This window comes from Ursus arctos, unplaced genomic scaffold, assembly GCF_023065955.2.
Source record: "Ursus arctos isolate Adak ecotype North America unplaced genomic scaffold, UrsArc2.0 scaffold_2, whole genome shotgun sequence".
Classification (NCBI taxonomy): Eukaryota; Metazoa; Chordata; class Mammalia; order Carnivora; family Ursidae; genus Ursus; species Ursus arctos.
This window is the reverse complement of record NW_026622874.1, coordinates 102,668,803-102,696,569: the sequence shown is the minus strand read 5'-3', so window position 1 is coordinate 102,696,569 and position 27,767 is coordinate 102,668,803. Positions and strand designations below refer to the sequence as shown.

Here is a 27,767-nt window from a genome sequence, read left to right as displayed (position 1 = left end):
CAGAGTAGGCCGTGGCAATGCCATCGATGCATTTCCCCGGTCCCTCCCCCCTGTGCAGGTGTGGCTCTCACCCAAACCCCACAGCCACGGGACGGCACCCGTGCGGATCGCCCAAATCGCGCCGTCGGAGCGCGGACATGTGCCAAGTGTTGAAGGACAGCTGGAAGGCAGGCAGGACAAGGGGCCTCTGCCCTGAGAGGAAACCACCATTAAACCTTTTTTTAAAGATCTTATTCATTTATGAGAGAGAGAGAGTGCGTACGCATGCAAGGGAGACAGAATGAACTGGGAGCGGCAGAGGGAGAAGCAAACTCCCCGCGGAGCAGGGAGCCTGATGCAGGACTCGATCCCAGGACCCTGAGATCACGACCTGAGCCCAATGCAGACACCGAACCGGCTGAGTCACCCAGGTGCCAAAACCACCCTTTAAAGGATTTTACACCACCCTGGAAGGAGCCTTCCACCCTTTCCCACGTGATAGATAGGTGACAAAAACCTGATTGGATGACAGGCACAGAGAGGGTTAATCAGATTAAAACAGACCCTAAAACCCCCTAGACTTAGAAACTCCAGTGACAACCCTCTTGGTTCCCCTCCCTCCTCGGGAGCTTTGTACTATCACTTTGCTATGGCTCCGTAAACCTTGCTTGGCTGCCCACCCCTCTGTCTGGCCTACCTCCTCATTCTTCGAAGTGGGAGGACCGAGAACCGCAGGCACAGAGAAAGAAATCCCGTAACTCAGGCACTGTTCTTTCACGTACGGAAGACATGCACGAGCATCTCATTTCATTTTTACAAATCACAATAAATCAAGGAACAGGCCTCCACTCACCTGGCTAACACAAAATTCAATTTCACATTTCTTTTTAGGGGTGGTCCTTCAGGCCGCAGAGTTTGGGCCTCGATGCTGACAAAGCAGCCCAGGTAAGCCCGCGGCTGGGAGGAAAGGCGGAAAGGTCGGCGCATAGTGGGTTCCTGAGACCCCGCCTCCACCCTTCAGAACCTGGTCTGCGGTCTTGAAAATACTTCTCATTCTTCTAAGATAAGCCTACAAGAAAACAAAGGTGTGCATTATCCACATTATCCTACAGGAAGCCCTCCCAACCTCCCTCCGAGTGACCTACCATCATCACTCCAGCTTCAGGCAAGGAGACAGGCTCAGTGATGCGCAATGAATTGCCCCACATCACCTCCGGGCCTCCACCCAGGCCTCTCCCACCCAAGCCCCAGGCTTCCCGAGGGGGGACGTGGCAGAACACTTAGCCCATCAAACTTGTGATTTCGTGGGAACTCTAAATTTTGCCTATAAATGAATTTAAGTTTTAAAGTAGGGTTTTGAGGGGCGCCTGGGTGGCTCAGTCGTTGGGCGTCTGCCTTCGGCTCAGGGCGTGATCCCTGCGTTCTGGGATCGAGCCCCACATCAGGCTTTTCCGCTGGGAGCCTGCTTCTTCCTCTCCCACTCCCCCTGCTTGTGTTCCCTCTCCCGCTGGCTGTCTCTCTCTCTGTCAAATAAATAAGTAAATAAATAAAATCTTTAAAAAAACAGTAAGGGGGCGCCTGGGTGGCACAGCGGTTAAGCGTCTGCCTTCGGCTCAGGGCGTGATCCCGGCGATCTGGGATCGAGCTCCACGTCAGGCTCCTCCACTATGAACCTGCTTCTTCCTCTCCCACTCCCCCTGCTTGTGTTCCCTCTCTGGCTGGCTGTCTCTATCTCTGTCGAATAAATAAATAAAATCTTAAATAAATAAATAAATAAATAAATAATTTTAAAAAAGTAGGGTTTTGAGGTGTTGAGAAAACTTTCTGGGCCCAAGATGCACGGAGCCGCTACGGCCCAGGAACCCAGTCTCTGCAGTCCCCACACACCACCCACCCCGGGCTCGGTCCTTTACTTCCCCGTTCCTTCTGACCCCAAACAAGGGTGACTGTGTGGCCTCCACCCATCTGAAACGTTCTGTTTTTCTCTTCTTGTTCTCTTCATTCTATAGAAGCTGCCTGTCTTCCTCCCCATTTCGCGGTTCTCCGAAGGGAGCCGGTCCGCCTTGTAAAGTGTTAAATTAGGTTCGCGTCACCTACATCAGCTCCTGTAATCATTTAGCAGATGAAAATGAGAAGGATACCTCTGTGAGGCAGTGAGCCGCGCTGCCTCGCAGCCCGCCGGCCGGGAGCTGAGCCCCGTCCCGCACTCTGGCCCTGGACTCCAGGTCTCTCTCCAAGTAAACATTCTTCGGCCTTGGTTTCTTGGGAACCATTGTCCATTCACTGTGTCCCTCAAATGAGTCCATTTAACTTGCACGTGGGGAACACTCACACATCCCAGGTCTCCGATCATCCGCTTTGTGGTAAAAAAGGAGGTCATTGGATCAGGGCCCGCGCTAATCCAGTGTGACCTCACCCAACTTGACGACGACGTCTGTGAAGACCCTATTTCCTGTAAGGTCACATTCACAGGTCCTGGGGGCGGGGACCAGAGCGTGTCTTTTCGGGGAACACAACTGAAGCCATGACACTATGCAAACACTGATCAAAAGCAGGCTGGAAGTTAGCTCGGTTCGCATCAGACACAACAGACTCCAGACCGGGACACGTTAGCGGGAAGAAAAAGGAATATTTAAAATGGTAAACGGGGTCAATTCATCAAAAAGGCAAATAACCCTCACTGCGTCTGCACCTGCTCCGAACGTGACAGCCCATGAAGAAAGGGACAAGACAAAGGGGAAACAGACAAACCCATCACTGGAAGTGGAGATTTCGACATCTCTCTCTGAGCAACGGTAGAACCCGGGCGCAGAAAGTCAGAAAGGTTTTCGAAGATTTGCACAGTGCTGTCCACCCACTTGACCTCACACGTAACACTCCCTCCGGCAGCCACAGCACCTTTTCCAAATGTACAAGGACCCTTCACCAAGGTGGGCCACGCTTCGGCCCTGAAACGAATCTCAAATATTGTAAAGGACTGAAATCCTGCAAAGGATGTTCTCTGGCCGCCATGTCATTACACGAGACACTAATTTTGGAAACCTATCTGGAAAATCCTCAAATATTTGGAAATCAATGACACGTTTCCAAATACGCTGCGGGTCCGAGAAGAAATCATCATGGAAATTAGAAACACCATTTTCAACGGAAAGCACCACGTCATTGCGGGGGGTATGACTAAAGCAGTGTGTGGAGGGAGAAGGACAGCCTTCAAACTGGGTGTTGAGATTCGGACCCTCGTCCCTCCCAGGACAGAGTTCCGACACCCTCCCAGGGAAAATTGTTATTTTATAAGGGTCATGAAAGGTCGTTTCTTTAATTTTACTGATCCTTTTGCACTTGGGAGCTGAAATTCTTCTTGATAGAACCAACTATTTTACCTTGAAGTATAAGGTAAAATAAGAAAGGCAAGACTAATTCTTTTTGCTTGAGTCTTTGATTTATTTTCAGAGTCATGACACAACACTCAGCAATATTCATCAGAGATTATACACGGATTTTTTATTCTTTAGAAGCTCACATGGTCCCATCCAGGGGGTGACTCTTGAAGCTGGCTCCTCGGTCTCCCCCGCCCCAACAATTTACTATAAAATGTGCAAACATATAGAAAAGTTGAAAGAACTTTAGCCGGTCACAGACGAACATGGACGCCCACCTTTGGGAAGGTTCGATTCCTGGAACTGTTGCGGCAGGGCGCCCCAGGCCTTCGGGGGTGGTGGGACAACTGGTGGTCTGGGGGCACTCTCTGCAACCCACAGAGATGTCTTCTGCAAACATACAGAGGTTGTTCTGCATCAGGGAGCACATTCACATCACCTACGTTAAAGGACGTGACAAGGCCGGGGGCACTGGGCTGGCTCTGTCTGAAGAACATGGGACTCTTGATCTCGGGGTTGTGAGTTCAAGACCCACGCTGGGCATAAAGATTATATACATAAATAAATTAAAAAATATATATATATATACATATTAAGGGTGCCTCAGTCGGTTAAGCATCTGCCTTCTACCCAGGTCACGATCCCAGGGTCCTGGGATCAAGCTCCAGGCTCCCTGCTCAGCCGGGAGTCTGCTTCTCCCTCTGCCTCTGCCCTTGCTCATGCTCTCTCAAATAAATAAATAAAATCTTTAAATATATATACATGGGAAATTAATAAACACCATGACAAGGCCCCTCCCAGGGAAACAGTAACAAGCAGCCAGTGGCTCCATGCCACAGTGTGTGCCCCAAAAGCATTCCCCAAGACACACGGAGGTGCCCAACTGAGGTCAGCTATTTCTAAGCTTTTCTGTGAGTAGCTGCTGCCTGTTGCTGGATCTGTCACCTTCAGCACTTTCTACAAAAGAAGGGCCGGCAGAGCGCAGATCGATGGATGAAAACCGCGGATGTAACTAGAAATTAGGTGAACTCTGACCTCCAGGGGAAACCGGTCTGCCTGCAGATGGGGAAACTGAGGCAGAGAGGCCACACAGCTGGAAGGAGGACGGTGAGGGTTCAAACCCAGTGTCAGGCAAGCCGAGAATCTTCTGCTTAAAACAAGCCCCGTGTTGTTTCGACCGAGGGAAAATATATCTGACGTTAAATGTAGCTCTGGGGGCTCTTCCGTGCGCAGTGGAGGGGCCCGAGGCACACCGGCGCGGCTGTGTGGCCTTCCCCACAGTGCGTCTCCGGACGTCCCGCGTCCCCAAGCTGAGCCTCGGTCCCCAGTACACACCGATCCCCAACCGACCTCCCCCTTCCCACCGCCGCCAACTAGGCGCCCAACGCAACCCGGCCACACCTAAGAGCGCCGGCCCCGCCCCCGCGGCGTCAGGCCCCGCCCCCGCGGCGTCAGGCCCCGCCCCGCGGCAGCCCACCCCGCGGCGGCAGGCCCCACCCCACGGCGGCAGACCTCGCCCACCCACGTGACCCCCTCCCCAAGGCGCGCTCCAGAGTGTGAGGGCGGAGGCCTCCCGCGGGCCGAACCACGGTGCCCATCGGAATGGGGGAAGGCGGAATTACCGCCGGCGCCGTGGGCTCCGGCGTAAGTGATTCAAGCGAGTTTCCTTCATTTTGGTGTGGCGCCAGACAGGAGTCTTTCCGGCAGTGCTGGCCGTCTCTGGGCCTCCGGGAGTTCCTTTTCTATTTTGGAATCGTCCATTCTTTTGCCCAGTCAGTGGACGAGTCTAAAAGCCCACCCGGAGAGGGGGAACTTACCCCGTCAGCGACAGTATTTGGGGAAAGGCTGAGGCCGCACAACCACGCGTGTTCGCGGAGCCTGTAACTTTTCTAGGGTGTCCTGTAGAGCACTGTGTCCGTGCAGTTTCAGTTAGTAGGCCGGGCGCTCGCCCCCTCCCCGGCCTCAGCAGTGGTTTAGCCCGCGGCGCGGCGCCCGCCGGGAGAAGGCAGGGCGTGGCCGCCATGTTGGACAGAACCACCCGGCAGCACGGACGGGGGGAGCCGCGGCTCCCCGTGAGGCTGTGGACTCAGCCCTGCGAGTGTGCTGCGGGGCTCCAGGCGCGCGCGCATCATGAGCGCGTTGTCGTGGTCCTCGGTGCCCATGCTGGTGACCCCCGGCTCCCTTGGGGCGCGCTGCCAGCATCGGGGCGTGGGCGCCCCCCCTCCCCGAGCCCCGTGGGGCGACCCGCCGCACGCACATGGCCCGGCGGCAGGAGCCGCGCGGTGCGGCCTGGGAGAGTCGGAAGCGCGGCGAGGCCGGGCGAGGCGGCAGCGGCGGCCCCATGCAGGACGCGGAGAACGTGGCGGCGCCTGAGGCGGCCGAGCCCGGGCAGCAGCCGCAGACGGCCGCTGAGCCGCCTCCGGGGGAGGAGCCGCCGCGGTCCACGGGCCCCGGCGCGCAGGAAGCGGCGGGCGGCGAGGACGCGGAGGCTGGGCCGGAGCCCAACGTGCTGGCCAAGTCCGCCGAGCCCGCGGCCAACGGGGAAGAGAGGGCGGCCTCGGTCCCCGGCTCGTCCCCGCCGCCGCCGTCTGAGGAGCCCCTGGCCGCGGGCGAGGCCCCGGCGGAGCAGGCCGGGGACGCGGCGGCCGAGGCCCGTTCCGAGGGGGCGGGTGGGGAGGACTGCGGCGCCGATGAACCCTCCTTCAGCGACCCCGAGGACTTCGTGGACGACGTGAGCGAGGAAGGTGAGGCGACATGGGGGTGGGTGGGCGGCAGGGGCGTCCCCGCGCTGCACTTGTCGTACTGCGCGTACGGACGGCCTTCTGGGGACGTCTGGGTTTTCTTTCCTGTTTCTTTTCTCCACGATAAGGCGGGGGGTGGCGGGCAACTTGGGACAACTTGGGGGTCTCCCGTGTGAACTGGAACTAGGATTGGACGGTGGTGATGGAGGGGCAGCGCTCAAGCCGGAGCCGCGGCCGTGTGTGGCAATTAGGGTCGAGCCAAGCGGGACGCTCCACGTGTCGCACTATTTCGGGTGACAGTTCCTTGTCTGCAGGCCGGGGTGCCCCGAGTGACGAACCACACCTGTCAGAGGCCTGGGACTGACTTCGTGTGGACACCTGTTGGGCTTAGAACAGGTTGCGGCAGAGTTGGGTTCCTCTGCCCCTGCTGCACGAAAGCTTCTGCCTCCGGAGAGTTCCTTCGCAGGACTCCGGAGCTGACTGCCACATTCCTGTTTGGTTCTAAGTGTGTAGTCAGATTACTGTCCTGATGTTGGCAGATGATCTTTTCAGAATTTACTGTCGCGCTGTAGTTTGCTTTACTTTCCTTTCTACCTTGATTCAGTTTACAGGTATTATGTCTGCTTTTGTCCTGAGAGCTTGTCTCCTAAGGACTTCTGTAGGTGGCTAAGCTCATTTGTTTTTGTTCGTTTATGTTTTGTGTTTAGCCGTTTGAACTCTCCGGGCTCTGAGGATGTCAGTGGATTCCTCTACGTTATAGTAAAATAGTAAAGATAAACCATCAGTGAAGTTGTTCAGGCTACACCAAGAACTTAAGATGTCACATAAAGATACGTTTTTTTGAAGTATCATCTCTGATAACACTGAGACTGAGTCAGAATCAAAGAATCTCAAGTAAAACAAAAAACATAAGGAATCAACAGCATTGTCTACTTTTAACTTAAACACAATATTGAAGAGCTAGCTGCTGTTGTCACTTTCCTTACGGTCTGTTTCATAAGAGAGCGTGGTGTGAACAGCAGGAAAAGCTGTACAGCTCAGGAACACTTGGGTCGCTGGTCCAGCCGCAGCCCCTTACCTGCGAGAAAATGTGCTCTTAGTGGTGTGGTGGGTCGCTGAGAATTTACAAGGAGGCGGTGTCACCGGGACCCCCACCACACTCTCCCGCCCTGACCAGCATTCATTTTTACTGCACCAATTTTTCTTATATTTTAAAATCTACGTTTTGAGTTGAAAGTCCATTTTGAGTCCTTGAGTGTTTTACTCTGTAGTTGTTTTTTTAAAAAGTAATTGTTTGAGCACAAGATTACTACCATGAGAATTATTCCCAGAACTGGGCTATGTGACAGTCAGGATGCTAATGTGGGCACAAGCCAGCCAGGCCGAGCGACTGCTGGGAGGGCCTCTGGGGGCCCTTGTGATCCTGATACTTTTGCAGAGTGCCCCAAAAGGCCCATGGTCGTGGGGATCTCAAGCTGAGCACATCGCTGGTGTTTTTGAGTCCGTCTGGTTGTGGTCAGTAGCCCAAGTACAGTTTGTGTTTAATGAGAACTGCCCTGTGGGGTCAGAGCGAGATGCAGAAGGTATGGATGGGTTCTTTTGAAAGTGGACCGGGTGTCAACGAAGAGCCCTCTTGAGGTGCCAGCAGCTCCAGCGTGGTCATCCTGACTCCTGATTCCGAGACGCTAGACTTGCCCACTTGCCGTGTTCCCAAAGTCATCAGTCATCCGTTTAAATTTTCAGCTGCCTTTGATGCTCAGCCAGACAAGTACATGACAAAGTTTTTTGGTTTTTTTTTTAAGATTTTATTTTTATTTATTTGAGAGAGCAAGCAAGTGAGCAGAGGGAGAAGCAGAGACGCCCCCCCCCCCCCCCCGCTGAGCGGGGAGCCCGACGTGGGACTCCATCCGAGGACCCTGAGATCACCATCTGAGCCGAAGGCAGATGCTTAACTGACTGAGCCACCCAGGCACCCCCATGACCAAAGTTCTTAGCTCAAGATGGTTTCTTTTGGGGCCTGTCAAATATTATTTATCTTTACGTTCGGTATTTAGTTTTGAGAATTGCTTCTTCCTGTTTCTCCTGGAGCCAGGTTGGGAATCCATTCGGCAAGAGTAACCAGACGCTTGGGCTGGTGATGATGAAGGCAATGTGTCTCTTCATCGTGCCGTTGCTGTGTTTCCTCACTCACCGTATATGGGCACGTTCTTATAAGCTAGACACTTAGAGATTGTGGGAAGGAGTCCACAGTTTGTATAAAAGCTGAGCTTTTTATTGTAAACCTTGTAAATTCAGATCAGGCTAAACAGGCCATTTAATTGTATGGTAAGTGAGCTTTAAGAATGACCCAGGAGCTGACTCCAGCCTCTCTGGGGAAGGTGTCTCCCATCACAGCAGCGACTCTGGTTGGCCGGTTGGCCGCTTTCCTTCTTTTTGCTCATGGCTTGCTTTCAGTTTTAGCCTCTTTGAAGTTTAAGAGGCAGTTCTTTTTTTAGAGTTATGTTTTCAATATCATTTATGAAAGTATTGAAATTAATTAGAGTTTATAGCAGGGTTTGCTTCTTGAAATTAAAAGATTTTTTTCCTTTTTGAAAGACCTTTTTAACTTTTTTTTTTTCCTTAAGATTTTATTTGACAGAGAGAGCGAGCCAGTGAGAGAGGGAACACAAGCAGGGGGAGTGGGAGAGGAAGAAGCAGGCTCCCAGCGGAGGAGCCTGAGGTGGCGCTCGATCCCAGAACGCTGGGATCACGCCCTGAGCTGAAGGCAGACGCTCAACGACTGAGCCACCCAGGTGCCCTTTTTAACTTTTTATTAGGGGAAATTTGTAGTACAAAAGTGGAGAAAATTCATCTTAACTTGTGGGAATGAAATGCAACAAGGGATATTTTCGGACATGGATCCTGTTTAGCCTGTTGAAATTCTTAAGAGTAGAGTTCAAAACTAGGGGTAGCAGTTAGGTTCCAGGACACACAGCACAGAATTAAAAGCCACCACCATTCCTCAGCTGGACTGTATGCACTGAGGTAGCGTCATCTGACCCTGTGCTTTAATCTGTTTTAGCTCTTCATGTAGCCAGTGCTTTGTAACTTTATAGCTTTCTTAACTAGCTAACTGGGTTGAGGGTTTGTGCAGGATTGGTGTTAGAAAGATCTCCTCCGATACTCTGTGACCGAGGAATGTCCATCTCCAGCAGCAGGCCAGGCGGCTTATTGGTGCTGTAGCCTCATGGTCCAAAGACCTCGAGGCCAGCAGTGGGCCGCAGGTCAGACTGCGGCGGGCCAGCCCCAGGTGGCACTGCATCTCCTGGACAGACTGCGCCCTGTCCGCTCCCACACCTGTGTTCCGTTCCCGGCACGCTGTTTTTCCTGGTCCCCTTTCTCTCATCCAGCCAGTCGCCTTATGGAAAGGAAGCCAACCTAAGACCTTTGAGTATTTAAGATTTGGGCTTAATGATCTTAATTTTTAAAGTAGGTGACATGAACATAATACGTATTCAGTTTTGTTTTGTTTTTACATTTTCAGTTTTTTAGTGTAGTTGTGAAAAATAATGATTCACTCCTACTACTTACTGTGTCCCAAGCACCCTGGGGGGCATTTCATGGCTTCAGGACGCTGTCCGTAGCGAGGGGCATCGCTGTTTGTCCTCAGGAGCTTGTGGATTCTGTCGTCTCCTCGCTTACAAGGTGTTGTAGAGAGCGTTGGCTTCCAGTTGTTTGTTTTGTCTTAAGCTGAGTGGGGAGAAAGTGCATGCTGGTGGGTTTGATTCAGGGCGGGTCAGAGAAGGCTCACATCGAGCGGGTGCCGCCCCGCTTCCCTGGAGCAAGGCCCCGTCCTCTGTGTTGGCATTTTGTTATTAAGTCTTTTTAAAAATTCATTTAAAATCTTCCATTATTTTCAGGAATGAATGGACATATTGATGGACAAAGGGAACATTAAGAGTTAAAATTTTCCTAACTTTTTAAGTTTAAATTTTGATTCAGTTCAGGGCCATGATTTCTTTTGTTCACAGTGAAAGCGTTTATTCATTTTTTTACTTCTTGGAAATTTGTTCAACGTGCTAAACCAACGTATCAGTGTTTTGCTTGGTCCAAAAAAAGTCATTTGTCATATCTTCCACCCGTACAGAACTGCTGGGGGACATTCTCAAGGACCGGCCCCAGGAGGCTGATGGGATCGACTCGGTGATCGTGGTCGACAACGTCCCTCAGGTGGGGCCCGACCGCCTGGAGAAGCTCAAAAATGTCATCCATAAGATCTTTTCCAAGTTTGGGAAAATCACAAATGATTTTTACCCGGAGGAGGATGGAAAGACAAAAGGGTGAGTGGTGTTGGTCCCTCACACGACGCCGTGGTCCCTGCGGACGCCCACTGGGCGCACCTCGCCTCCGGTTCTGCTCTTTGTTGATTCCCCGCCCCCAGCTGAGGGCTCCAGACAGGCAGCCGGAGATCCCTGTGGTTCTTGAATTCGGGTATTGTGGGCCAGCCGCCACAAAAGATTTCGATCTTCTGCCATCAGAGCGGTAATTGACACAAGGTGCATCCTGGATAAAGAGACCGGCAGATAGGAAGCTGGCAGATTTCAGGAAAATTTTACATATGGTATTTTATTGGTTCTGAAATGAGCTTCCCCCCCTCACATTTTCAATCTCTGAGATGGGGACACTTCTTACAGTCGAGGTGAAAGCTGTGTGTCACTGCTTAATTAGCAAGGTTGTCCCCTCCTGTTACCTTAACTAGCACATCTGTTAAAAATGGTACCACGAGGTACGTGTCCTACAGTTTGCTTTTTAAATTCAGCGTGAGGTTTTGTGTGTTGTAAATGTGACTCTGGTTCCTTCATTGTCGGTGCTGTGCTGTTCTCTCCTATCACGCGGCTATTCTAGGAGTTGATGTTTGGCGTTTCACAGTTAGGAACAGTCTTACCCCTTCAGGACAGGTGTGAGCTTTTCCTTGTTGGATGCTTTGAAGTGGAATTGGCTTTGCTCCATCTGCGGTCCCACGAGACAACATCACGTTGTGCTCGGGTGGTTCTAACGGTTTCTGGTCGACCAGCAGAACACGAGTTCTCTCTGCTGCTCCACAAGCTCGTCGGACTTCTCTCTGTTAGAATTTCATGTGGTATCGGTCTCGGGAGAGTACAGGCAAATCGTCTTTTACAGGATAGGAATGAGAAGATGATAACATTTATGCTGTTTTAATTCAGATTTTGAATCTACCTAGGATAGCTTTTAAGAAATCTTTTTTTTTTTTTAACTGCCGAATGCAGGTTATGCCCCTTGCATTTTCTGTCTTAGAAATCAGGTGGTGGAAGGATAATCTCTTTTTGACCAGCAAGCAGTTGCTTGTGTTGTATGTTTTGTTACAAGAAAGCATCCTCTGAAAGCCTTTATGATTTTGCTTTTTATAAAAGATTTATTTATTTGGGGGGGAGGGGCAGAGGGAGAAGGGAGAAAGAGTTCCAAGCAGACTGCGTGCTGAGTGCGTGGAGCCCGACATGGGGCTCCATCCCACGACCCCGAGGTCATGACCTGAGCCAAAACCAGGAGTTGGACGCTTAGCTGACTGCGCCATCCAGGCGCCTCTGTAATTTTCCTTTTAGTACACAGTATCAGACTACGCACGTTCTCAGATTTTTTCAGAGCTTTGTTGCCGTGCAGTATACTTGCGTGGTCTTAAAGTGCGTAACCTCATAAGTTCTGACACGTATGCGTCCGTGAAACCATTACCACGGTGAAGCTAGTAAACGTTTTGGTTTGTTAATTGTCTGATTTGTGGTCATGGCATTAGGGATTTTGGATCTTCTGTCAGGATTTCGTGTGTGTTTAGGGAACCACTCTGCTGGTGACTTGACTCCGGGGATGTGGCAGTAGATGGGTCCCAGGCCTCGACGGTGCTCACAAGTCCTATGGACGGGTCTCGGTGCGTTGAGCGCAGCCCGCCTGGTCTCCCAGTCTGCACTTGTGTGTGTCTCGTTTCAGGTACACGTTCCTGGAGTATGCATCTCCCGCCCACGCGTTGGACGCCGTGAAGAATGCTGACGGCTACAAGCTGGACAAGCAGCACACGTTCAGGGTCAACCTCTTCACGGACTTTGACAAGTAAGTTCCGTCTGGGCGAGAGCCTGGGCCTTCACCGGGCCTGGGAGGCTCCGCGCTTCTGGGGCCGCGCTGCTGGGCTTTCAGGTGGCTCTGTTCTTCAGGCATGCCGCCACGGGACTGTTCCCATCCCAGCCGCTGGCACTCCTGGCCAGTGGCAGCCCTCACCCACCCCCAAGGGGGCAAGGGGCGGCGCCGCACTGACTGTGGCCTAGAGCCCCCAGTGTCGCTGTCCCCCCTTGTCGTCGTGCTGCGTGTTGCTAATCAGTTCTTTGTTTTCCTCCAGGTATATGACTATCAGTGATGAGTGGGATATTCCAGAGAAACAACCTTTCAAAGACTTGGTACGTGGATGGGAAGGCTGGGCAGCCCCTTGGCTTGCGGGGCAAGCCCCTCAGGGGTTGCCGTTGCCAGCCTGTGTCGATCAGACCTCCGGGAGCACGAGGCAGGAATACGGCTTCTGGGATGAAAGTTGATGAGACATACTCTGTCCCTTGCCTTTGGTTCTTTTTCCAGGGAAATTTACGTTACTGGCTTGAAGAGGCGGAATGCAGAGATCAGTACAGTGTCATTTTTGAGAGTGGAGACCGTACTTCCATATTCTGGAACGATGTGAAGGATCCTGTCTCTATCGAAGAGAGAGCGGTGGGTATTCGCTGCCCGTGGGGACTTAATCTGTCTTTCCGCAGCAGGAAACTAGGTACCCGAGCATGGTTTAGTGTCATGTTCTTCCAGACTGCATCCCTGAGAACAACATCCTTTGCTCTTCTGGTTTTGAAATAAGCCATGAGACGTGAGGAGGCTTCTTGTGTTTTCTAGTTAAGAGTCTGAGGAGTCAGCTCCTTACAGAAGGAGGAGTCTTTGTGCTGGTGTTCTGTGGTCATGTTAACACCGGCTACTTTTCCGCAGCGATGGACGGAGACGTATGTGCGCTGGTCTCCCAAGGGCACCTACCTGGCCACGTTCCATCAGCGAGGCATTGCTCTCTGGGGTGGAGAGAAATTCAAACAAATCCAGAGATTCAGCCACCAGGGGGTTCAGCTCATTGACTTCTCACCTTGTGAAAGGTAAGCGGTGAGGAAAGTCAGGTGGAGTCCGTTCTTACTTTGTGCCGGCCTCTGCGTAATTGTACAACTCAGATTTTGCAGTAATTTCAAACCTGATGGAAGTATTGCAGGAGGCGTAGAGGGAGCTCGTGTGTACTCTTTACCCGTGTTCCCCACTTACTAGCACTTTGTGGGGTTCGCTTTATCGTTTCTCCGCTCAGACACACGTGACTTTGTCCTAAGCTGTTGGGCGTAAGTGGAAGCATCGAGTCCCTGTCAGCCCGTGTGCATTTCTAGGGACAGGGAAAGCCCTTCGCCTGTCCACGGTGCCGCCCCGACTGCAGTGTCTGTCTGCTACTTCTTAAGTACCACCGTGTTCCCACATTTCATTCGGTCCAGTAATGGCCTTTGTAAAACTTCCGTCCCCTCAGTTCTGGATCTAGTCCAGGCTTGTGTCTTGCATCTAATGTCATTGTGAATGGCGTTTCCTCATGCGTGAGGCCACAAAGGTTTGTGGGAGCAGGTGCAGGACCAGGAGCTTGAAAGAGCACTTCCAGGGCCAGGCAGGGTCTTCCTGACCGCTCACGATGGCTTCAGAGCCTGACACGCCTCCTGCACCGCTCACGGCTGTCCCCGGGCCTTCCCTGTCGTGTTTCAGCCTCCTACCATTTGGTCTGCCTGCATCGTGGGCTTGTGACGGCCCCTCACGTCCCCAGGCTCCTGAGACGTGGCTCTCCTGCACCTGCTCTGCTTTTGAGTTTTTTGGTATAAAATTTTTCTAACGCTGGGAAAACTAGAGAGAGGACTTCAGTAACGTTTATATGCTAAGTATCTAGTCTTAATGGTTTTTCATTTTGCTGTATTTGTTTCAAAACGGTTTAGGGCGGGGCCGCCTGGGTGGCTCAGTCGGTGAACCATCTGCCTTCAGCTCAGGGATCCAGCCCTGCGTCGGGCTCCCTGCTCAGTGGAGAGTCTGCTTCTCTCTCTGCCTCTGTTCCTCCTCACTGCTGTCTTCCCTTCTCTCTCTTTCTCTCAAATAAATAAGTAAAATCTTAAAAAAAAAAAACCCACAAAAAACTGTTTTGGGCATTTTGAACTAGTGCTGGGTTCCTCTAGGAAATAGGCATCGGTCCAAGTGAAGGTGTTCCTTCTCTGTGGTTACGATTCTTTTCTCCCGCCCGGCAGTCCTGACCAGTTCCCTCAGTGTCTTTTAATGTCCATGCGCACTCAGGTTCCCCAGCTGTCCTGCAGTCGGCATCATTGGTGGCTAGTGTTCAAAGCTGGGTCCGGCCCTACCTAGCGCTCGAGTGTGCGGTCCACCTGTTGCCCTGTGCGCCGGCCCTTCCTGTGTGGTGCTTTGGTGGTGGCTTGTGAGGAAGACAGGGCTGGGGCGACGGGCGGGGGGGGGGGGGGGGCGTCCGGTCCTTCCTCAGGGCATCACGTAACTGGTTCCTTCCATCTTTGTGTTTCCGTAAACCGCGAGTTCTATGTGATGGGCTTTTCCTACTTTTGATAAAGTCGTTTTTCTGGTGTGTGTTCCTGGAGGACTCACGAATTCACAAGCACTTGGCATCTGCTTGGTACAGACGCTTGAGCCGCTTCTTCCAGCAGCCGCGTGTGAAAGCCCGGTGCGCGTGGAGGCTCCTGAACTCTGTGCACAGATGGCATGTGGGGGGGGGGGGCAGTCCGGCTGGCGGGTGGTGCGTGGCTGTCATTTGCGTGTGTCGACCTCTGTCCGCTCACGGTTGGCACCTGGGCCGTCTTACTCATCCTCGTGTCCCCGCTGTCCGCAAGGTGCCTACCACGGGAAACCCTTGCATGTGCGTGAGGCGGCGAGTGCTTGCTTCATGCTGCAAGTTAGTGTGCAGAGTCTGTTTTTCAGATAAGCGCTGGATCAAGCAGTTTCTGTCGTTCAGCGTGGCGACATCAAGTTCACGCGGGCGGACAGGATAGGTCTCTAGAGGGAACTTGGTAACTTGTGCGGGGGTGACGCCGGCCCTCATTGTCAATCAGCGCATCTGATGATTAGGGGGCACCTCGAGTTTGCGTCTGCCTCTCCTGCCTCCGGTTCTGAGAGGACAGCCTGGCTCAGGTGGTAGCGCTCCGTGTTAGCAAAGTGAGCGGGTGCCCTGGGTGTGGACGAGCCAGCATTGTGTGAGCGAGAAGGCCCTGGCACAGAGCTTGGGCTAGATAGAAGTATGCTGGCTTTTGAAACCACGGGGCTATTCCTTTCCCTTTCTCCTCTACCTAAACGTCCGTGACCATCAAGTAGGAGAGTGGCACCGCGCTCCTAGAGCGTACACGCAGACTTCGGCTTGGAGCCTGTTGGGTCTTCCAGCGTCCTGATTTGTGGAGACCCTTTAAGGGGGGACCCCGTGGAATGCCCTGGTGCCGCGGAGGTGGTGCGCTCTGTGGTCGGAGCGGGTTCTGGTGTGAGAGCCTTCCTGGAAGCCGGGGTTTGGAGGCCGTGCTGGCTGCCAGAGTCCTGCTTGTTCTGCCAGCCCCGCTGGGCCTGGCGCAGCCTGGAGCGGAGGCTCGGTGGGTGCATGAGCTCACCTTGTCCGCACACAACACGGCGCTCGGGGAAGAGAAGCTGGGGCAGTGGACAGGATTATCAACAGCATCCCCTCTGTGACAGATACCTGGTGACATTCAGCCCCCTGATGGACACTCAGGATGACCCTCAAGCCATCATCATCTGGGACATCCTGACTGGACAGAAGAAGAGGGGTTTTCACTGCGAAAGCTCAGCCCATTGGCCTATCTTTAAGTGAGTAAGCCACAGTGGCCCACAGCGCACTTGTGGGAGCCTTTCTCCTGACAGAGCCTGGCACTTGTCTTCTTTCTCAGGTGGAGCCACGATGGTAAATTCTTTGCCAGAATGACACTCGATACTCTTAGCATCTATGAAACTCCCGTAAGTGACATGGTTTCCTGAGTGGTGGCCTCACCCGTGGGAGCTGCTGGGGGCGCAGTGCTTCCCTTGTCTCGTGGGCGAGGGGAAGGGAAGAGCAGCGTCCTGTGTGCAGAACAAGGGGAGCTCCGGCCCCAGATATGCTTGTGCTGCTGCCGGCGGTCCGGGACGGGAGGAAACAGAAGGGGCTTTGGAGATGGGTACTTTGCTGCTGCGGGTGAACTATTTCCTTGCTGTGTGTCCCCCGCTAGGCTTACTTGCTGGGCTCATTCTAGAAGCTCTTCTTTCCTTTTTGTGAAAACGTGGGTGTGTTATGGAGACAGTGGCATGATTTAACTCCGTTGTAACCCGTGTTTTTCTGTAGTCTATGGGCCTGTTGGACAAGAAGAGCTTGAAGATCTCCGGCATAAAGTAAGTGAGTGTTTTTACAGGCGGGCGGTAGGAGCTGGCACCCCCTCTTCTAGCACTTGGCTCTTCTGCAGCTGTCCTAACTGTAGCCACAAGGGTGCCACGGCAGGCCCAGGCCCGCCACCGCCGGCCTGCTTGTCGGCACACCGCAGCTCTGCCGGCCTCATGGCCCGCGTTTCCCTCTGTGTAGACCCATCGTGAGGCCACAGGCTCTGTTTTGTGTCCTGCTCCTGCCTTGGGACCAGAGACCCGGGCTGCCGTCTTTGGGGAAGGTGGGGGGCGGAGGTTGAAGGACTCCACTTAGTTGAGAGGCTTCTGTGAGCTCCGCTGACCGAACAGGGGCCTCAGGTGGCCTTTGGTGAATGGCCGAGGCAGGCACACCTGGCTTTCGTGCCGTCTCGAGGGTGGCCTGTCTCTGTAGAGAGGTGCCAGCCGTGCGGGGACACGAATGGTTCTAACTCCTTTTGCATCGAGTTCTCGGGCACAAGGGTGGCTCACGATACAAACTAAACCAGGAATTGGTTCTCCGGCACCGTCACAGTAAAGGTAGTTTTCGTGGTTCGTGAGGGTGCCTGGCCTCTGGGTAACTGCACGGCCCAGGGCGTTGTCCTCGCGCCCTCTGAGGTGTGCTCTCCCCTCTAGTGTCGTAGAGAGTATCGGGCATCCGCCAGGGTCCAGCAGCCACAGGGTGTGGTGGGGGGGAGCCCCACCACCTCCCCTCGCTGGCAGAGTGAGCGCACTGATGCTCCAGGTGGTGGGGGAGCAGACGGGCGGCCACCAGCTCTCAGGGAGGCTGGCTGCTGCCCTGTGGTGTGAAGTGCCACGTCGTGCTGCTTTCCGGCTGGTGAGCCCATTCTCCGCTGCGCTCCCTTCCTGGCAGCGTCTTAGCCAGTCCTTGGCTGACGCTCTGTTCTCTCTGTTCTGCAGGGACTTCTCGTGGTCTCCTGGCGGTAACATCATCGCCTTTTGGGTGCCTGAGGACAAAGATATCCCGGCCAGGGTGACCCTGATGCAACTGCCCACCAGACAAGAGATCAGGGTTAGGAATCTGTTCAACGTGGTGGACTGCAAGCTACATTGGCAGAAAAACGGGGATTACTTGTGTGTTAAAGTGGATAGGACCCCCAAAGGGACCCAGGTGAGTGGATGCCCCGAGCAGAGGCCCCTCCTTCCAGCTCCAGACCCACCCCCAGTTTGAAGGTGTTAGCAGATTATTTGTTCGAGTTTGTGGGTCATCTTCAGACCCGCTGCTTATCGAAAGTGGGTAGCTGGCCTGTCCTAGCTGGAGCTCGTCACCTTCTGGCCGAGGAGTGGGTGATCCATTCACAAGGTTGCGAGGATGGGTCCAGGCATCCGCCTGTCTTCTCACGGAGGGTGAAAACAAAAGGGTTTTTCTCTTAACTTCCTGTTTAAGCACAAAGAGGAGCCTGCTGGACACAGTTCTGCACCCATGTTGTTTTTGTTTGTTTGCATGATTTCATGTTCTACTTATCAAATTGCATGATCTGCTCCTTCTCGTGGAAGTATTCCTCCTCCCTGAGCAAAAGAGACCGTTGAGACGGAGTTCCCATGCCATAGCACGCGGCCTGCAGAGTGCACAGTTCAGTGGCTTTTCGGTCCATTCACAGACCTGTGTGGCCCTCGCCATGATCTTAACTCGAGAGTGTTTTCATCACCCAAAAAGAGCAAGTCCACACCCGTCAGCACTGCAGTGCCCCACTGCCCCGGGCTCCCGACACCCGCTCCTGCACCTCCTCTCTCTCTGTGGGTTCGTCTGTCCGGGACACTTGGTGGCATACAGCGTGTGGCCTATGGTGGCTGGCTCCCCTCACTGAGCACGTTTTCAGGGCTCACCCAGGCCGTGGCAGGTGTCTGCACCTTGTTCTGGGTCAGGGCTGAGTCGTGCTCTACTGGGTGGCTGCGCCCGTCCGCGTCCACTCGCCTTCGGGTGGACCTGCGTGTCATTTCCACCCTGGGCTGTCCGGGACGATGCAGCAGCCTGGTTTCTGTTAAACGCCCGTGTCCGGAAGGTCGCTGCAGGGTGTTCCCCTCCCCGTTGCTGGGCCTCGAGGGCACTGCGGATGGGCAGACAAGCTGCAGTGTGTAGCCCTGAGCTTCTGTGCAGGAGTGTGGCGGGAGGGCGGGGGGGGGGGGGGCCCGCTGTCCTGCACAGAGACAGCACCCGGAGGCGCCTGTGGCGGTGGAGCCTGCCGGGTTGAATTGCGTCATTAGACGCGGTCCCGTCTTCAGGAACCGCGTACACATTCTCCTCCGCCTCCGTCCTGTTACGTTGTCCTTGCGGTGAGTTTCTTCGTGCTTTCAGCTCTTTGTTTCACCCCCTTGTTTTCTCTCCTGAACAGGGTGTTGTCACAAATTTTGAAATTTTCCGAATGAGGGAAAAACAGGTACCTGTCGACGTGGTGGAAATGAAAGGCAAGTTCCGCGTGGTTTTTTGTGGTTGGCGGTCCCCATGTGAGGTCTGTTCGGCCGGGTGCCCCACGCTCCCCACCTGAGCAGGTGGCCACGGCCCTGACCGCGTACTGTCTGCCTCCCGGGCTGCCATGTGGCTCGCCCGCTCCCTCTTCACATGCCTGCACGGCAGAGGAGCAAGGGTCCCCGCCGGTTTCCCGCTGTGAGGGCGCACAGGGAACAGGTTTTCCTGACGCTCGCAGTGACCGGCAACAGAAGGGCTTTTCATGTGACAGACGGGTTCTCGGGTGAGGAGAGCTTTATTCTGGGCCTACAGCCACGCAGGCGCTCGCTGCTCCCTCGAGGTGGGAATGGAGCCTGTGTTGCTGGTTGAGTTTTCTATCTTAGTTTGTGTTCTGGTTTGCAGGGGAGAGGAGGACAGAGAGGAGGGGGAGCACAGAGTGAGAGAGGGTACAGCCTGGCCGCCCTGTGCTCTTATATCCTGGGGGCCATGGAGTCCTGTATCGGTGGCGGGCACCAGCCAGTGGAGCACGTTTACATGGCATTCCTGCCGGGCCGGGGTGGTCTCATCCAGCTCCCCGCACCCTTGTTCCTAGGCTCGCTGTGTGGTCTTTTTAACAAACTTAAGAATTTGGGGCGTTTCCTCTCGTTGAGTAGTGAAGGCTGTGCAGGAATGTTGTTTGATTAGGAACACTATTTCATTAAACGACCAAGAGAACATGGAACTTACTCTTTTTCTTGATTGCAGAAACCATCATAGCCTTTGCCTGGGAGCCAAACGGGAGTAAGTTTGCTGTGCTGCACGGGGAGGCTCCTCGGATATCCGTTTCCTTCTACCACGTGAAGAACAACGGGAAGATTGAGCTTATCAGTAAGTAGCCTTGCCCCGTTGACAGGCACCCGGGAGGGAGGATGGACGGACAGGCAGACGGGCCCTCTGGAGGGTTGCTCCACATGCGTATTCCACTGGCTGGGAGCTGCTGCTCAGGCTGTCCCACAGCCGAGAGGGCCCCGTGGCTCTAGCTTTCCTCGTGGTAGCCACGGGCTGTGGTCCCTCTGTGAGCTCCCACTGGGCCCTTCAGGAGGGGCTCTGAGTGGACGTGCTCTCCCTCTCGTGGCCACAGCTATTGTCTCTGGGCTGGGGGCCCCCCGTGCCTGCCATGCTCTGCTCCTGCAAGGGGCCCCCCCTCGTTCCCTGGCCTCCCTTGGCGACCTGCTCCTGCCCGCAGCAGGCTCCTCTGGGTCGTCCTGTGTCGTTAGCACAGAGCTCAGGGTGCAGTAGGTCCTCGTGCACACTGTGGGGTGAATGCTTGCTTGCTGCGTCATGTGGGGACGGTGGCAACGGACATAGGCCATGTGTCCCTGTACCCGGCGGCTCGGGTGCTGAGCTTGACCCAAGAGAATGCCACGAGCTCCGCTTTTATCTCCTGAGCTCAGCGGTGTTTGCGGGAGACAGGCTGTTACAAAGCCGACTGCACTATTAATTCCCTGCGACGGAGGAGGAAGGAGGGGCTGTTCTAGGCTGCCAGAAGGTTGGCACCATCTGTGGTTAGAAAGCAGGTTTGTAAACAGCCAGCGTAGAAGCACCTTCCACCCGTGAAGGGTTGCCCACCTTGGAAGGATGACTGCGTGTGTCCTGCTGACACATCCGTAGTTGTTCAGGGACATCTTAACGGTTTTTGTCCCACCTTCATCTTGGTCTGAGAATCCTGCCCGGCAGGCCGTGCCACCTTTCCAAATCTCCCTGTCCGTGCCATCCGCTGCAGGCCCAGGTCAGGCTTGGGGGGTTCACTTTGTGCCCTTGACTGGAGACCCAAGGGTGAAGCCTGATCGCTAACTGTCCGCCCTCCGGGGGCCCTGCGGGATCCTCGTAGGATGGAGGCAGTCTGCGTGTTGTGAGAGATGGTGGCTTTCACGTGTTTTTATAACCACGGTGTATGAAAAAGGTGTTTGAGTCCTTAGAAGAATGGATCTTGGGCTTTTTAAAAGGGTCACGCGTCTGCACTTGGTGGGGGTGTGGGTTCCTCACCCTCGTGTGGAGACCCCGCGACCGTGTTTACGGTGAGTCCTCCCTGTGATTTCCCTGGGAAGTAAATTGTTTTGAATATGAACGGTTCCTGCAAACGGTAACGTGGTTTCAGAATGTCTCCTCTCTCTTTTCTTGAAGCGTAGGTCGTGACTTATAAGTGCACTCAGCCCGGGGGTTTTCCACAATTGTCCTTGTGGACCGCAGGCCGGTGTGGGTACTGTGAGGACACACACCCGCAGGGCAGCGTGAGCCCGCCGCCCGTCTTAGCCGAACCCTGCCTCCGCGCCTTCACAGAGACTTAACAGACGCTCTTTGTTTTCAGAAATGTTTGATAAGCAGCAGGCCAATACCATCTTCTGGAGCCCCCAGGGACAGTTCGTCGTGTTGGCTGGTCTGAGGAGGTGGGTTTCTGCCGCCTGCTGCTGTACTGAGCACCACTGTGGGGACCCTGACCTGGGGCCCTGCGGGTCATGGCGGCTCCTCGACACCGTGATGGGGTGTCCTTGCGTGAAAGGACTGTCCCCCTTTTTTTGGTGGTTGGGAATTTATCGTGTTTCCATCTTGCCCAGACTTGGGCTGGAAGCAGTCCCTCGCGAGTGTTTTCAGTCTGTGCCCTGGCAGACGAGTGAGTGTTGTGCTTTCCTCGGGGTTGAGCAAGACCTCTTCCTGGCAGAGCCGTGAGCCTGGCGTGAGACCCCCGTCTTGTGGGAAGGCCGTTGGGGGAGACGGCCGCGAGCCGGTCTCTGCGGCGTGACCAGGAGCGTGGCCGTGTTCACCCTCCTGTGCCCCCCGCTGCCCCAGCCGCGCGTGGGAGCGTGAAGAGCCTGTGTCTGGCTGCGCGTTAGCAGAACGCACAGTCGCCCCCTTTCCTGACCTCACCGGGGATGCTTAACAGTGTTTGTAGAGGTTCTGCCTCGTCTGGCACGCTCGCCATGGCTCTGTTCCCGGCACCCTCAGAAGGTAGAGGGCTCCGATCACGCCGTCCTTGACGGCGAGGCTCCGGCTCCGCGTCTGCCCTGGAGCCTCTAAGGCGCAGGCCGCCAGGAGGGTGTGCGCGCTGACTCTGCTCTGTCTCCCCAGTATGAACGGCGCCTTGGCTTTCGTTGACACCTCGGACTGTACGGTCATGAACATTGCAGAGCACTACATGGCCTCCGACGTGGAGTGGGACCCCACTGGGCGCTACGTTGTCACCTCTGTGTCCTGGTGGAGCCACAAGGTACGGGGCCCCATGTACCTTGGATGCGGTGTGGGATCTGGCTGTGCCGGGCCTGGCGTCCCCAACTCCCCTCCCGGGTCTCCGTGGGGTGGGCACCGGTAGTCGCTCGTCGCTGCCCTGCCCGGCTGCCCCAAAAAGCTCTTCAGTAGCGCCCCTGAGTCAGCCAGATTTTCCGTGAGTCGGTTGGCATTCCTTGATTTCTCTTTCCTGAGTCGGACCGCGTCATAGGCCGGCTTCAGCCTGAGTCCAGGCTTCCTTCCTCTGGTGTAGGAGCCGGGGAGCTTTCTAGGTTGTAGTTTCTCCCGGCAGCTGAAAGCTCACCTGCCCTGGCCTCTGTGGCTCAGAGGCAGGGGGAGGTCGTGCCGTGCTGTATACACGCTTTCCCAGCATGATTATTTTACCGTCAAGAAGTTCTTGGTGTGGACCACCTTTATCTGGAGCCCAGCTCGCTGGGCCCTCTGTGGCGGCCTTTGCTCGTGTGGCACGACCATGCGTGGCCCATGTGTGCGCCTCCCCTGCCCGGAACGTGGTTCCTATGCACGTGGTGCTTCTGCCTCGGGGTGCCGCTCACCGGCCGTGCTCTGTTTTCCCAGTGCTCGGGGGCACGACGGCCCCTCAGCTGTTAGCAGTTTCTTTCTTCCTTTTTCTGCGGGAGCGCAGTGTCATATGGGCAAGGGCCTTTTCTCTGGCCCTCCCTGGCACGTGGTCCTCGTTTAGTCGGGTTGGCTGGGTGAATGCGTGGCACACGGGAGCCACCGGAGAGAGGACTGCATGCCCAAGGGTCTGGGACTCTCCGAAAGGACGTGAAAATGCGTGTGTGTACACATTTCTTCAGTCTCAAACATCCATAACTTGAAAAATGAAAGAAATGCCATACTCCAGAAGTGCGAGAGGCCGTGTGCAAAGCTGGTTCCTTGTGGCATGCGTGTGCGGGCGTGTCTGCCGCGGTGTTGCCACGCTCAGTGCTCCCGGGCTGTTGGTGAGCTCTGGCAAGCCTTTCTTTCATGTTTAGTCTTTCTTGCTGTTGGAGGTGCTGAGACTTGAACCAGCTCGTGCACGTATGCAGAGCCTAAGATACCAAGTTAGGGCGGTTCTGTGTAACAAAGCACGAATGTGCAGGAGTTCAGACTCCACAGATGTCACTGAACACAGTGTCTTGAGAATAGTCTCTGTATTGGGACCTGCGCATGGACCATGCCCAAGTGTGTTTACACATGTTTAAGTGCCGTCTGGTGCTGAAATCCTCTAGACCGTGGGCCGGCGTCAAATGCTGCATGCTCCCGAAGTGCTGGAGTGCCGCAAGATCGCACCGGAACCGCTCCCCTTGTCGGGACAGACGGCGGCCGGGCAAGGCAGTGGTCTCATGGCGTAGTTAGTGGTGCCGAGGCAGGAGCACCCCTTTGCAGGCCGGTGGAGCGGCCGTGCCGTGGGAGCCCATCTGGGCTGCTGCACGTCACCTCTTGTCGGGTTTATGGACCGCATCCCCCTGCCGCGTGCAGGCGCAGCGCACTGTGGTCTCCCAGGTGCCGACAGTGCGGCCACGTGTGGGCGCTCGGCGCGCGTGGCTGAGGCCTGGGGTGTGCTGGGCTCTGGGAGGGTTCAGGTCCCAGGAGCCCACGTCCTGCCGGGGCTCTTGGCAGTGAGAGCGCCTGGGCCTCTGCCTCTCGCAGGTGGACAACGCGTACTGGCTGTGGACTTTCCAAGGTCGCCTTCTGCAGAAGAACAACAAGGACCGCTTCTGTCAGCTGCTGTGGAGACCGCGGCCTCCCACACTCCTGAGCCAGGATCAGATCAAGGTCTGGGGCCCCCGGGGCCGGGGGAACGCGGACGCCCTCGTGGCGCTCACAGAAGAGACCTCTCTGCGCTGTTCTGGGTGCTCTCACCTGAGCAGCGGAAACGGGATGTTTGGGGTCCCGTTTGAAGAGATGCGAAAGCACTGGAGAGACCACGGGGAGGAATGGTTTCAGGATCGTGAACGTGGGTTTGCAGGTTGTGCCCGGCCGTGGCTGTGCCCTTCTAGGACGCTTGCACGGAGCCGAGGGCACGTAAGCCATGCAGGCGGTGCTGGGAGAGGGTGTCCGCCTGTGCACAGTCACGGTGAAGTGCGGCATCAGGGCCAAGCTCGCGGGACGTGGCTCCCGGGAGAGGTGGGTGCTAGCTGCCATGAAACTTGCGGGACAGCCTGGCGCGTGCTCGTGGGCAGCCACGTGCTCACAATGCTGAGGAGTTGCACGTTGGCAACTGTGAAGATGCTTTGAACGTTTAAATCCTGAGTGGTTTGTCTTTGTCTTTATTTCAGCAAATTAAAAAGGATCTGAAGAAATACTCTAAGATCTTTGAGCAGAAGGATCGTCTGAGCCAATCCAAAGCCTCAAAGGTCAGCCTGCTCCCGGGACTGAGGGAAGGGCTGGCGTCAGGCCTGGGGGGATGGCAGCGTCTGCAGCGGGCACGCGCTATGCTGCCCCCGTGCGCACATCTCCGGGTGGCTGGCCATCCAGATGCCGGAGGGGTTGGCCCGAGTGAGGGGAAGGAGGAGGAGAGCACATCTCTCTATTCCCGTCTCGAGAGCCTCTCTAAATAGAGGAGTCCTCACGGTACCCAGTGCGGTGGGCATTACTGCCGGCCTAACCTGCATCTGTCAGCCCCGTGACCTCCCCCAACTCCACGCACAGGAACTGGTGGAGAGAAGACGCACCATGATGGAAGATTTCCGAAAATACCGGAAAATGGCCCAAGAACTCTACATGGAGCAGAAGAGCGAACGTCTGGAGTTGCGAGGAGGTAATTTAGCTGAAGATGCGTGTTTCAGAGTGTGTGTCTACAGAGACGTTTCTCTGTCCTGTCGTGGGAGTTTTCAAGTTAAGTGTCCAGTGTTGCAAAGATCCTTAAATTGTTGAGGAACCGAGTTTCCCACGGTCGTCTGCAGGGGACCTTGCTGTGTTCACCCCAGGCTTTGGGCTGATGCGGGTGTGCGGGTGCACGTGTGTGGGTATCCACGCCGTGTCACCCTCCTCCCCCACTCGCAGGTGTGGACACGGATGAGCTGGACAGCAATGTGGAGGATTGGGAGGAGGAGACCATCGAGTTCTTCGTCACCGAGGAGATCATCCCCTTGGGAAATCAGGAGTGACCCTAGCACTGTGGTAAGATCTCTTTAGATGGGGACGAGTAGGACCCTGACGTGTTGTGTTGTCCCTCGAGTGAGGAAGTTCCCAGGTTCACGTCCTTGGGGTCAGTGTGGCCCTCGTGCGGGAGCTGCAGAGGGCCCGGTGCACATCCCGGCTGTCAGAGCTGGAGCTCTTCCTCTGAGAGCACCGGGGCCTTGAGCCCCAGATTGAGGGCAGGGCGCCTTGTGAGCATGGTCTGGTTGTGGATAAGACACGGGGCTGGGGAGGGGGAAGGAGGCCGGCTGCGGACAGTCTCTGGTGTCTGGCCGAGAGAAGGCCTCTTGGACTGCCCAGGAGCCTTCAGGACCCGGTCAGTCGGGTGAGGCGGGGCACTCCCGCTTCCTCGGTAAGCGTGCGAGGACCCAGAGTCACGCGCACGGGGTGGCTTGCAGGGGAGCGTGGCAGCTCAGGCGCGGCTCTTGGCTGTGGCGGCTGCTCCCCCGGGCCGTCTGCTCCTGCTCGTCTCCGGCATCAGGTTGAAGTGGACCTTGGGGATCCCTTCCAAAGGCCTCCTGAGACGGTGTGGTCGGTGGCCGCCCGCCTGGGCGCGCGTCAGGGGTCGCTGTTGCTAACGTGCCTCTTGTCAAGGCCTGGAGCAGAGAGTGAAGCCCTGCTCCCTTCTTGCAGCGTCCCTGCGTCGTGTGCTGGAACCAGGCCGTCCTTCTGCAGGAAGCCTGCACGATGCCTGAATTCTCATCTGTGCTATCTCTCGCTCTAGACTGTGCGTCCGGATTCCCCCATCGCCACACGTTTCTGTGCCTTTGACCCCTGGTCTCCACCACGGGGGAGGGGCGAAGGCACTACTTTCAATTTTTTCTTGTTTGGAGTTTTTAAAATCACGCCACCAGTGTTCACACTCGTGCACTGCCGCGGTGGCCCCTCACATCTTCCTGAGGGGCCCAGCCTAGCGGTCTGTCCTCAAGGACTCGTCCTGCCCCGTGCGCGGGCCGGCGTGGCAGTGTCCGGGCGCCGCAGGGAAGCTACACCCCGCGGTGTCCTGGTGTCGTTCACATTGTGCTGGCTTCTCCCAGTGGGCTGAGCGTGGGAATAAAAGTAAACCTGTACGGAACCATCGTCTTTCTGCTGTCTTTACACGTACATAGCGGCCTGGCCCCCGAGGGCGACGTGGCGAGGAGGGGGGCCTCCAACCTGGTCGTGTGGCTGTGTGTGTGCAGCTGAGCTCTGTAGAGTAAAGCAGCAGCCCCACCAGTGCAGAAAAAAGGTTTTCAGCTTTTTTTGTTTTCTGAGCTCATTTTACCTGGTGAGAAAAACCCCTCTAGACTTTTCCTTGGAGTTGTACACATTTGACGCTGTCCCTGAGAGTTGTCACTTTAGCCACTATCGTGTGGTCCTCTGAATATCTAACTTGATTCTCCTGAAAAGGGGGCGAACGAGTCCGTGTAACCTCAGCCCCTGTTTATTTGCAATGTCTGCTACGCGTCGGTGCCTTGTCAGCTGCCGCTGCTCCACGTCTATCTGTCCGGGAGCCCAGCGCTTGGTTTGGGAAGCAGCGAAGCATGGGACGGGCACGCCGCAGACGCGTGGCCGGGGCTCGCGTGGACCTGAAACGTTCCAGGATTGGAGGAGCAGCTGTCATCTGTGGGGCCCAGGCCGTCCCTGACACGTGGGGGCCGCGCTGGAGGAGCGGGCAGGTGGTCTGCCGCCACCCCGGGCCCGGCTGCAAGGCACGCTTCGTGCCCCATCCCCGGTTCTCGTCGCCATCCTAGCGGCCCATCGACACACCGGTCCGGTGTCTTGTTTGCGCTCACGTCCTTTAAACCTCAGCATGCCGAGTCCTGGGGTTTACATTTGATGGCAGTAAGAAGGAAGAGGTCCAGGGGCGCCTGGGTAGCGCAGTCGTTAAAGCGTCTGCCTTCGGCTCAGGGCGTGATCCCGGCTCCTCTGCTATGAGCCTGCTTCTTCCTCTCCCACTCCCCCTGCTGTGTTCCCTCTCTCGCTGGCTGTCTCTCTGTCACATAAATAAATAAAATCTTTAAAAAAAAAAAAAAAAAAAAAAAAAAAAAGGAAGAGGTCCAGGCTTTGATCATTTTCACAGATTTTTTAATAGAGCTTTCAAAACATTTTCTTTTGACTGTTTTAAACTTGCTAGTTATAATCGTTTTACATAATTTGTTAATAAAAGAATTTCTGAAATATGTGCCCTTGTTTTGCTCTCTTCTGCTCTAGAAATGGGTTTCCCAGGCCAGGCCCAGGCAGAGATGGCCTGACCCATGCTGTGAGGCCAGGGCCAGGGACGGCCCCTGCGCCCTGGCTTCTGGCTGGGCCATTAGGGTGGGTGTAGCCCCAGACCCCCATGTGGACCTGCCGCCCTGGTCCTGTCTCCAGAGGAGACATTTGCCC

The 27,767-nt window shown here is 55.4% G+C and overlaps 1 protein-coding gene across 2 annotated transcripts; it reads left to right on the top strand.

The window, feature by feature from the left end:
• Positions 1-5,631: 5,631 nt before the first annotated feature.
• Positions 5,632-26,475, top strand: EIF3B (eukaryotic translation initiation factor 3 subunit B). Of its 2 annotated transcripts, XM_026489015.4 has the most exons (19): positions 5,634-6,100; positions 10,224-10,416; positions 12,077-12,196; positions 12,480-12,537; positions 12,710-12,838; positions 13,103-13,260; positions 15,878-16,009; positions 16,090-16,156; positions 16,518-16,564; positions 17,489-17,699; positions 18,922-18,994; positions 19,740-19,862; positions 21,343-21,421; positions 22,101-22,239; positions 23,910-24,035; positions 24,539-24,616; positions 24,912-25,020; positions 25,266-25,382; positions 26,034-26,475. In XM_026489015.4, the coding sequence occupies exons 1-18, from the start codon at positions 5,698-5,700 to the stop codon at positions 25,367-25,369; spliced, it is 2,349 nt and encodes a 782-aa protein (XP_026344800.3). In that variant the 5' UTR covers positions 5,634-5,697; the 3' UTR covers positions 25,370-25,382; positions 26,034-26,475. The 2 variants fall into 2 exon arrangements, with proteins under 2 accessions (XP_057171258.1, XP_026344800.3); XM_057315275.1 differs by having other exon boundaries at positions 5,632-6,100; positions 24,912-26,475.
• Positions 26,476-27,767: the final 1,292 nt, after the last annotated feature.

What these genes read in the sequence shown, in the direction of transcription:
- EIF3B (XM_057315275.1), top strand. Translation starts at nt 5,698, where the DNA reads ATGCAGGACGCGGAGAACGTGGCGGCGCCTGAGGCGGCCGAGCCCGGG. An exon ending in GTGTTGGCTGGTCTGAGGAG is followed by an intron (nt 21,422 to 22,100) that starts GTGGGTTTCTGC and finishes CTGTCTCCCCAG; the next exon opens with TATGAACGGCGCCTTGGCTT. An exon ending in GCCAATCCAAAGCCTCAAAG is followed by an intron (nt 24,617 to 24,911) that starts GTCAGCCTGCTC and finishes CTCCACGCACAG; the next exon opens with GAACTGGTGGAGAGAAGACG.